The 11,371-nt window shown below is 37.0% G+C and overlaps 1 protein-coding gene across 1 annotated transcript; it reads right to left on the reverse strand.

The window, feature by feature from the left end:
- Positions 1-8,735: 8,735 nt before the first annotated feature.
- LOC146001721 (secreted frizzled-related protein 1-like) lies at positions 8,736-10,661 on the reverse strand. The gene has a single exon (XM_083139406.1). It carries the CDS (start codon positions 10,155-10,157, stop codon positions 9,213-9,215), a length of 945 nt encoding a protein of 314 aa, XP_082995532.1. The 5' UTR covers positions 10,158-10,661; the 3' UTR covers positions 8,736-9,212.
- Positions 10,662-11,371: the final 710 nt, after the last annotated feature.

An 11,371-nucleotide genomic window follows, 5' to 3' on the forward strand; every position in this document is an offset into this window, starting at 1 on the left:
ACAGTATCTATCACACGTCATTGCGTATGGTAGTACAAGTAAGAAAGTTCACTTTTTGTCATCTTTTACACTTTAAGTACTGAGTTGCAGTACACAACAAAAATCATATGCAAATATTCAAAAGTGAATGATTGTCGGTTGTCGGACAAGAAAATTGATTATACACAACAGGTTGTATCAACAATCCTGCACAGAATTTCTTTGTTTCTTCAAACACAGTCGTTCAGAACTGCGCTGAAGGCAATGAGACGAGAGTCGGGAACCTCTCTCCTTCAAAGGGTTACATTTACATGTAAAATGCCCCTTATTTCACCAAAATGTAGAAAAATGCATAAGATGACTTTTAAAAGGCCGAAAAATGAAAGACGGTTTAAAAAGTTTAGAAAAGTTTGCTCCAAAAGAGGTAAAAAAAATGCCCTAATAAAGGCATCCCAATTTATTCGCTTACGTGTAAAGAGTGTTCCTATCTACTTATGCAACGTTTCTGCCTTACCAAAAAGAAGATGCATTTGCATCAAAATCCTAGCCCTACTTATAACCTTCATAGTATTATTATATAATTTTACTTTGGAGTGAAAATGCTTTACTTTGCTAGAGGGACGATAACACTTATGAAAATCATATCGTGATACTGAGTGTAGGTACTGAAGAAGTAGCACTATTACTGAATACTGCAGGTAAGCCATTGACACTAACTTGAAAGGGAAGCCGCATTTACTTCTCTGTACAAGTTGTCGTTGTTGTGATCAAAGTAAGCAAGAAAAATTACACTATAGCAATTTTCAGGCTCACTGGCATATTTTCATAGAAGCCCACTAAAAGTTATTTGGTATTTGATGTTTATTTTTTTTCTTTATTTTCAACATCGCAGCCCTTTAGCACCCCTAGATGATTGACACTGGCGCCACCGCTGTTCATGATATATGTAAATTTAGGGAATCAACCATGAAAATATGTACAGCCACAACACATTCACGAAATATACGTTTCTTGCAATTTGAAATGTATACCAATCATCTGATTCTTAAAGGGGTTGTATCATATACTTCAGGGATGCATGCATTTGGGGGCAACGATTCCAAACAACTTCCCACTGGTGTAAATAATTTGTTTTCATTATAGAACCGAAGGAAACAGCAGAATCGAACAATGCTGTTTTGGAAGGGTTTCTATTCTGGTTATTCCTATGATTTTGAAAAAAGAAAAAAAAATGATTTGCAAATAATTTGAATCAAATTTACATTTACACTCCTCGACAAAATTCTAACTCGTGTGAAAAAGCAAATCAAGTTTCTTCAGTGCCAGTAATATAATTCTGTTTATAATCTCTTAGAAAATTCACTATTTCATATTTTATGTACGTGCTAATATTTTAAAACTTAATGATTCCAATAATTATTATATTAAAATTATATCTCTTAAAAATTAAAATCCAACATCGGCATTACATTGGACGAACATAATGTTGTTGCAGATAATAACATTAAGTCATAGTCAATAGCTATCTCTTGCATGTAATTTGGGTAATAATAACAATAGTTAATTATTACCGACACTGAGATACTGCAAGTTTAATTCCTTGAATTCTTTACCTACATATGCTAGCCATTTTCAATCATCTACTTAAACTATTAGGTACAGATACTGAGTTTTAAATAACGTCTAGAATTGATCAAGTAACGTGCAAAAATTATAGTGTTTTTGCTTGTTTTTTCTTTTTTTTAGTGAAACTAACCGCTCCTAGCTTTAAATCAACGATTTCGTGTTATGATTAGGTCTCCATGTAACATTAAGAACGCGAACGGAGTGGCGTGCTCAAGGGGTGTTGCTCTCGGCCGACAATCTTTAAAAAAGAAGTCAAATGAGGGAAATATGACAAAATATAGAACTGACAATTAATAAAAAAATACCTAGTTTCCTTACACAAAACCTAGACACGCCAATGGAAATAAATGAATGAATGATTTCAAGTTACAATGGAGAAGTCCTTATCCCACACCAATCACTCAACAGTGTACGTTAATATCACAATTTGTTTTCCTCTTAAGTGACGAATCACACCTTCACTTAGAAGTCAACGTATATTTTTGTATGGTATTTGAGTTATTTTAAGTAGCTTTTCTGCCTCATGATAGATAACGGTCTAAGCACAAAGAAATGTCTCTTACTTGGCCTGGATTCGAACCTAGGGAATTCGTTTTCGTGGCGTGTTACAGTTATCCATTCCGTCACGGAATCTGGATGTTACTGTAGAGTTTTCTGTAACTCTAACGAGATAAAAGTATGAACATTCTGCCAACTTCAGTAACTGGTGATACTTAGTGTCAGAGAGACGTATAGAATAGGTACAAATGAAGCGAAATTTCATTTTGCAGTGAGGAGACATTTATCGTTGCGGCGAAATCGTTAAATACGCTCTAAAATTCCGTGTTATTCATAGCATTAGGCAAAAAAAAATCCATATGACGATAATAATTAGGGTACACATGAGCTATGAGTTCTTGTTTAAAGTCCACTTTATGCACAGAAGGCAAATCAGGACTGGACTTACAGTTTAAAGTGGGATCTGAACTAATATGTGCCTCCACCTGGTATCGAACCCGGGACCACTTGATTACAAGGTGATGAATTATGAAGAGATACGAGGTAGAAGGGCGACAAATAAAAAGACCTAAGTAAATGAAAGATAGCGAGAAAGGAAGAAAGAAAGAAGAAGAAAGGAAGAAGGGAAGAGAGAAACCGGAAAATGAAAGAGAAATACAATAAAACAGACGAAAGAAAGGAAACCAGAAGAAAGAGGAAGAAAAGAAATATAGGAAAGCAGAATAGAGAAAAACATAAGAAAGAAAAAGAAAAGAAGAAAAGCAGAAGAAAGAAAAACAAGAAAGTAAGAAAAGCAGAAGAGAGAAAGAAAGAAAAAGAAATATAGGAAAGCAGAATAAATGAAAGCAGAAGAAAGAGAGAAAAGCAGAAGAAAAAGAAAAACAAGAAAGTAAGAAAAGCAGAAGAAAAACAAGAAAGTACGAAAAGCAGAAGAAAGAAAAGAGAAGATAAAAATATAGTAAAGTAGAATAACGAAAACCAAGAAAAGGGGAAAAAGAAGAAAGTAAGAAAAGCAGAATAAAGAAAAATAAGAGAAAAATAAATATAGCAAAGCAGAATAAAGAAAAACAGAAGAAAGAAAGAAGAACAAGAAAGTAAGAAAAGCAGAAGAAAGAAAAAATAAGAGAAAAATAAATATAGAAAAGCAGGATAAAGAAAAACTAAAGAAAGAAAGAAAAACAAGAAAATACGAAAAGCAGAAAAAAATATAAAAGAAGAGAAAAATAAACAGTTAAGCAGAACAAAGAAAAACAAAAAGAAAAGTAAGAAAGTACAAAAACAGAAAGAGAACAAATATAGGAAAGAATAATAAATGAAAGCAGAAGGAAGAAAGAAAAACAAGAACGTAAGAAAAGCAGAAGAAAGAAAAGAAGAGAAAAAATAAATATAGGAAAGCAGAATAAATAAAAAAACAGTAGAAAGAAAGCAAAACATGAAAGTACGGAAAGCAGAAGAGAAAAATAAATATAGGAAAGAATAATAAAAGAAAACAGAAGAAATAAATGATAATGAATATAATAATAAATAATACTAATGAAATTATAGGTGGTTATGTAGATTTAAATGTAACAGATAAACAACAGATCAAATTTTCACATCAGACAGACACTTGAGAAGAAGTGGGAATAGCTATAATAAAAATGTCCATCAGCTATTCATTGATTTTTAAAAAAGCCAATGATTCAGTCAAAAGAGATAAATTTTATAACATATTAGTCGAGTTTGAAATACCTAAGAAGCTTGTTAATATGATAAAAGTATGCACCAGTGAAACAGAAAGTAAAGTTCGTGTGGATATTAATATGTCTGACAAATTTACAATTCATGATGGGTTAAAACAAGGAGATGCATTATCTCCATTGCTCTTTAATTTTGTCTTAGAATACGCTGTTAGGAAGGTAGAGAAAACTAACGAAGGACTAAAATCAAACGATGTGACTGAGCTGTTAGCATATGTAGATGATGTAGACGTACTGGGGGATGATGTAAATACAATTAAGAATAATGCTAAAATATTTTTCAAAGCAGCTAAAGAGATAGGTTTGGAAGTTAGCAAAGAGAAAACTAAATACTATATGCTTACAGGCCGAAACCAAGTGTTAGGTAATAATCAAAATATAATTATTGATAACAACTCGTTGGAACCAGTTTCCAAATTTAAGTACTCAGGAGTAATACTAACAAATTAAAATTATATTAAAGAGCAAATAAAAAGCAGGCTTAATTCAGGAAATGCATGTTACTTTTCTCTTCATAAACTTTTGTCTTCTCGTTTAATATCTAAGAATCTAAAAGTTAAAATATATAAAACAGTAATTTTGCCTGTAATGTTATATGGATGTGAAACTTGGTTTCTTACATTGAAAGAGGAACATAAATTAAGAGTATTTGAAAATAAGATCCTTAGAAAATATTTACAGGATTCTTGTTGGGAAACCTGATGGTAAGAGACCTGTAGGAAGGCCAAGACGAAGATGGAGGGATAACATTGAGATGGACGTAAAGGAAATCGGTAGGGATGGAAAAGAGTATATAGATCTCGCTCAGGATAGGGACAGATGGAAGGTCTGTGTTGCTGTAGCCATGAACCTTCGGGTTCAAGAAGTCTATAGAGAGTTAGTTAGTTAGAAGAAAGAAAGAAAAACAAGAAAGTAAGAAAAGTAGAAGAAAGAGAAATGAAGGTAAACAGAAGAAAGAGAAAGAAATGACAAAGGAAAAGATAAAAGAGCAGGAGGAAGAATACGGATAAAGACAACAAGAGAGAAAAGAAAGGAGAGAATCCTAGCTGCCATGAGGATGAAGAGAGATGTTACATGTGGATCTTTCATGAGTCCAACACTGGAATAATCAGCTACAAGCAAGATTTCTGGTCACTCAGCCTCTGATAAAAATCAATTTGGACAGTAGGGTAGAGTTGTCCACATACATTCTAAGAATTTGAAAGGTGTGATTCAAATTTCACAACAACGCTAAATTTCTCCCCACTACAGCTCCATCAACTACAAACTTCTACCCAAAACAGATAAAAGGTCAACATCAGATTTCCAATAACTGCAAGTCACTGCAACTAAGAAATGTACACAATGACGTATTTGCTGAAACATAGAAACGTGCTTATAAATGCTACAAGTGGTTAATGCCATGAACCGCATAACCAATTGGCCTTGCCAACATTCGAGGACTTTCAGATGTTTACAGTAAAAGAAAAATAGGTATATATATTGACTGGAAATCATGGGCGTCGCGAGAAATGTTGGTAGAGGGAGGGGTCAAGCAATGGATGAAACTTAAATAGTAGAAATAATAATAATAATAATGTTTATTATTATCAAATAATAACTGTTATAAGAGGTCTGCCCGTTGCTTTGTAATCAAGGTGTCCCGGGTTCGATATCCGGTGGAGCAACATAGTGGTTCGGATCCCACGTCAAACTGTAGGTCCAGTCCCGATTAGCCTTAATGTGCATAAAGTGGACTTTAAAACATCAACTCAATCAATCAATAACTATTATAAACTAATAAATCAAATTTAATTCCAAATTCATTATATCCTTGGGGAGATTTTTCTAACTCGATTCACGAAATGAGTGAATATCCAGCACAACAGTTTTTTTTTCTTATTTACATTTTATATTGCACAGAGTTATTGTACCGAAATGCATGATTATTCTAGTTCGTTATTAACTTCTAAACACTTCGTTAAAAAAAAAAACCTTCAAAGTTCAAGAGGAAATTTTATCCCCCTCTCCGACAAAAGTCTAATTTTTGGAGTTTTGAAAACTGTTAAAGGATTTTATTATTTGGAAATAACAGAAGGAAAAATATACTTCGTCTTTATTTTACTTCCAATTTTTTCGATTTAACGCATTTTTTACTTCGTTAATTTGTTCGAATAAGAACTAACTCAACTTTCCCCCTCCCAACGCCCATGACTGGTAACTATATTATTTTTAATTTCCTAAATCTATGTTTAACGAATGGAACAGCATCAGTTTCAAATACCAAACTATTACAAATAATTTAAAGTTGAAATAATAATTACTGTTGGTACTGCACAGTTTCATTCGTTTACCTTAAATTTACAGTGCATTGCATTAAAAATATAGTTGCAAGTTAGTTGGCGTTTTCTTTAGTCGAAGTTCTAGACAGTTGGAATCGTAATTCACCCAGCTGTTCTCTAAAATTGGACAAGATGCGGTGAATTAAATATCTCACGGAATTCAAGTAGTCGCGATTACCATGCCTAATACACATTCTGAAACAACTGCAAGAGGTTGTATCAAATACAAACTTTGCACTTTCATAAAATCGATAAGAAATTTGCCAATCTAATAGTATAAGTTTGCAAATCTTGGAAGCCTTACGGTATGAGACACTTCGTCTAAGTTTGACTCAATCTCTTGCGCATACAAAGGCAGAGGAGGGGGCAACGGGGGCAACGGCAACATAGAAAAGACGTTCGGTGTGGAAATTTACGAAACTTTTTTGGCACATGAAACAGTGGTGAAATATTGAAAATTAAAGAGAAATGGTGAAGAAATAAGATTTCCGAATGTTGACACCCTCCCCCCTCGTTATGCAAGATTTACATTGTTGTTTATTAATCACCACCTGTTTGATGCGACTATTAAGCAGACACGCGCTTCATAAATCAAAGATCTGGTTTTTCAGGCCTTTTGAAAGCATGTATTTTTATTGTTACATGCAGTGTTCGAATGAAGGGGGGCGGGGACCACTAAATTTCCTCATATGGACTTTCTTTTCCACGTTTTGCATTTTCAAATATGTTCTAACTCAGAAGAAATATATACTCCAAACTTCCTCCCCCCCCCCTCCTTACTATCACAGCATTTAGCAATTTTTTATTTTGCAGCAATATTTTTGAACTTCACTGAGACGGAACAGTGACTGTTGTACTCCTAGCATATAAATCATTGTGAAGAGAATGAAAACCCCGGCACAGTAAGATACACTAAATTTTGTTGTTTTTTCATAAAATGGTCTGTGACTATTAAAAAATCTCCAAGAAATAGTAAACTTTAAAGCTATTCTCACTGTACTAGTAAAATTTAAATTTATATTAAGTACGTCGTAACGCTTAAATATACACATAAAATAATATACAAAACAAATTTTGTAAAGAAAAAATAACACAACTTCATTATTTGTAGTTTTCAGCATGTCGCTCCTGCATTCTCTGTTTTATTGATATCACTCAATGATTTATTTTCCTAACATATGCATATTTATTATTTTCGCCATGATTAAGTAAATGGGTCACTTTGCAAAACTAATAACAAAATTCAAGTAAATATTGCTTGTGGAAATTGTAGCACACAAATAATTTTTGTAAGTAGATAGATTGAACAAAGGTTTTACATGTAGCATGATGTGTGTTTTAATCATAGTATGTTGTCGAGTTTGTTTTTTAGACCAAGACTTTATGCACAAAAGGCTAATCGGAACTGGGCTTACAGTTTAAATTGGGATCCTAATCAATATGTGCCTTGACCGGGTATCGAACCCAGGACGTCTTGATTACAAGTCGAAGATGTTTAATCATGTCATATACACAAGTTTAATCATGTCATATACACGAACAGAAAGATATATGTACGTATGTATTTATGTAAGCAGAAAAGATGCGATTCAAAAATATTTCACATTTGTAATAAGAATACTGTGATGGTATTTTTTCTTTGCAGAGTGTATAAATATGGAAAAAGAAGTTTCTGAAGCCCCCCAATGGCAACGCACCCCCCCCCCCCCAAACATGCGGATGCCGTTTCCTTAAGACTACTTTCTAGTGGGGAAAAGGTAGGACTACTATAATGACATTATTATTATCATATAGATAATATTCTGTATTAACTTTTGAGAATTTCCCACTCTGCCGGCTCCCCCCACCATCCAAATGTTTTCTGACAGCGCCACTCCCCCGGCATTTACACAAATTCGAACACTGGTTATGGCCAGGGTCGGGTTTTCTTGTTATTAGCGATAAACGCGAAATGTTAGGGAGAGATGCAACAAGTAGTATATGCGCGATTTATCACAAATGTGACTGATTTACGGCTGTCATTTTGAAGCGAATTTTCGCGAAAATTGATCGTTTCTGCGATTTTTACGATAAAAACGAAAAAATGACATTGTTTACAAATTTATTTTTAAGAAATATATTCGATTTGAAGATGTTGGATGCAAAGGAATGAGAAATCAATTGGAAAGGCACAGCAACCCGAAAGTTACGTTCAACTTTTTCTAAAATATAAATATAACTGAGTAAAGCTTATTTTCCCATAAACGTTGCAAATATTATGCCTTGTATAAAATCATTTATTGATTTAGTAACATTATGTATACGTGCATGGTATTAAAAATTACCACGAAATTTTCACGAAATTACTGCCATACTTCTAACTATAAACACGACATTTTATATATTTTCCACGAAATTTTTGGAAAATTCACACAAAAAAAAATCCGGCCCTGGTTATGGCCCCACCTATTATTTACCCACCCTGGACCAGTTACGTAGGCATGCGTAAATATCAAATAAACGTCACTAATGTTTCAAAACCTAGAAAGCAGTCGTGTTATTAATCCAAAGGAAAGAATTACTGCAAGGGTCATTTAGGACTCGAATACTTTACTTACTGATAAAATTATTATCCAGTCTTCTGAAATTGTGTACGTCATCTTACAATGTATATATAAAAAGCATTTATCACTTAAACAGAAAGAACAGCACAAAAAAGAACTTCCTTTTGAGCACATCAAAGCTAGTTCACTTTTTCTGCAGCGAAGCAAATTATACACAGAAGCACATTAATAGAATGAAAAGAGAAACTACGTCCAATGGTGTTTTCTCGTGTTTCTGGTAACGTTATTGGAGCACTGAAGTATTTGTCATTGAATTATAAACACAGGCTTCAAAATGCAACTGTACAATCACAAGAAAAACACATGTCTCACACTTAAATTTTTTTCTTAAACACTGAACCAGGAAGCACTCATTACTGGATGTTTGCGTCCTTACACTCACTCCCCCTCCCCCCAAGGATGATTCCCCCCGCACAAACGTAGTCTAGAGCCTCAAGAGGCAGTGGTCAAGTACCTGTTTGCTCCTTTTTGCCGACACGTCTATTCCTACCTTTGGGACTATTATTGTTATTCTTTTTACCTCTTTTTTTCCTTCCTCCGTCTATGACGGTGTCCGAAAGCAGCTTGGGGTCCGAGCAGTTTAGTTTTTTAAATACCCTTACCGCTTTCCTGAACTCCTTGGACTTCCGCTCCCCCCAGGGCATGATGAAGGTGGGGACAGGCTGCCTCTCCCGCCACTGGCCCATGATAAGATAGATGTCGCGGCTGTTGCGCGTCAGGTTCTCGCAACACTTGTCTTCGGGGTCGAGGACGAACACGGGTCTTCTGAGTTGACGTCGAAGCTCCGTCTTTTGAACCTTCAGCAGCTTGGCCTTCTTGCCCACAATCTTGAGTTTCCTGACTCGGCGTATCTTGGTTCTCACGGCGAAGTCGGCCCTGCAGAAGTTGTCCAGGATGTTCTCGTACGTCTCGACCTGGTTGCAAGTCTGGCACTTCCCCTCCGTGGATGACGTGTTATTGGACTGCGGGGCGATGCACATGTCGTTGTCCAGGGGGAACTTGTCGCATTTTAGCAGCTCGGGCCACGGGAAACCGTAGTTCTGCATTCTCCCCTCGCAACCCTCTTTAACCTTCTCGCACAGGCTGCGACAGGGGTAGATGAGCCGCTCCAGACACACGGGGCTAAAGAGGGAGCACAGGAACAGCTGGGTGTCGGGGTGGCAGCGGACGTTGAGCAGCGGCACCCACGACGCCGCCTGCTGCGACACTTCTGCCATCGTGTCGTGGTCCAGGAGGTTCGGTAGCCGCATCTTGGTGTACCCTATGCCGTGGCAGAGGGTCATGTTGCGAGGGATGTCCATGCAGGTCGGCTGGGTGGTGCGTCCGGGCCAGTCCGTGATGTAGGCGCCCTGCACGAGAACGGGCAATAGGAAGATGACGCGAAAAGCCATGGCGACGAGACCGGATTGCCTTGAGTTTGAACCGCGATTCAGCACGATGCAGTCATGGTTGCACTTGCACAGGATGTCCTCCAACGAACAGGGTACGTCCCGGCGATGCACACGCTCACGTGCTACGTCTTCGTCTGCATCTCGCTCGCACAAAAACCACACACGCACACTTTTTTTTCCTCCCCACAGCAGACACTCACATATTGGGCGCGCCAGTCAGCTCCCAGCCAGATTGACAAAACAGGTGGGGTAGCAAGCAGCAGCTCCGTGACTGGCCTGCAACTCGAAGTTGAGGAGATAAGCGACCCGCACGAGATGAACACCGCTGCCTCGGGAGGCAAATAAGTTCGCAGTTGGCGGAGTAGGAGAGGTACGAGTCGAGTCGTCTGACCAGCTTCAACTCCAGCTGTGTGGTGGGGGAGCAGCAGAAAAGGTGGGGCGAAAGCGAGGGGAAAGGGGGGGAGCACACAACCTCACTTCGTTCTTATCCTTGAACTGTCAGGCTCTTGACAACAATTACTGACGTCGTCACTTGATAAAGTTCCATTTCGAATGGCTGGTGTGACTTCCCTATTTTCTTCCCCGGGGGCCACGGCAGGGGGGGAGAGGAGGGGAGGGGGAGGCATTGTCTCGTCACATGCTTCAGAGATAATAAAACTGACAGACTGGCACTCGAGTGTGTTCTGCCTCAGCGTGAGCGTGTCAAAACTTTATTAGAAGTGACATTTGCAAGCTGCCTCTTCACAACCTCCATTCCCGATTGTGGGAGCGCTGGGAACTTCCACCAAGAGCGAGGCTGCCAGTTCTAACAGTAAACTATTATGAAGATATAAATCCCCATTAACATTTCTTTGTTACATTCAGACTATATTTACACACTTATTTCTGGAGTTGAGTATAGGGTTCACCGTCAGAAGCTGCTGGTCTTGTTCGTGATGTTTGTTAGACTAATAGAGACTAAATTCATACTTTGATTAATTAATTAAAGTAGGTTATTTTACGTCGCTTTTCTGCCACTTTTGGCTAATCGAGAAAACCTACACTGTTACCACTACGGATATTGCTATTGTTATTGACAATTAGATAAAATGCATACAATGTGTATTTACGATTATGTACAGTCGACAGCAAAGATAATAGTAGGCAAATTGTCCGTCGCTATTTTAATTACTTTATAAATTCTGCATCCTGTGTTGTTTTAAGGAATGAAATTC

Source organism: Lepisma saccharinum, chromosome 17 (genome assembly GCF_977018435.1).
Source record: "Lepisma saccharinum chromosome 17, izLepSacc3.1, whole genome shotgun sequence".
In the NCBI taxonomy this organism is placed as follows: Eukaryota; Metazoa; Arthropoda; class Insecta; order Zygentoma; family Lepismatidae; genus Lepisma; species Lepisma saccharinum.

What these genes read in the sequence shown, in the direction of transcription:
- LOC146001721 (XM_083139406.1), bottom strand. Translation starts at nt 10,157, where the DNA reads ATGGCTTTTCGCGTCATCTTCCTATTGCCCGTTCTCGTGCAGGGCGCC.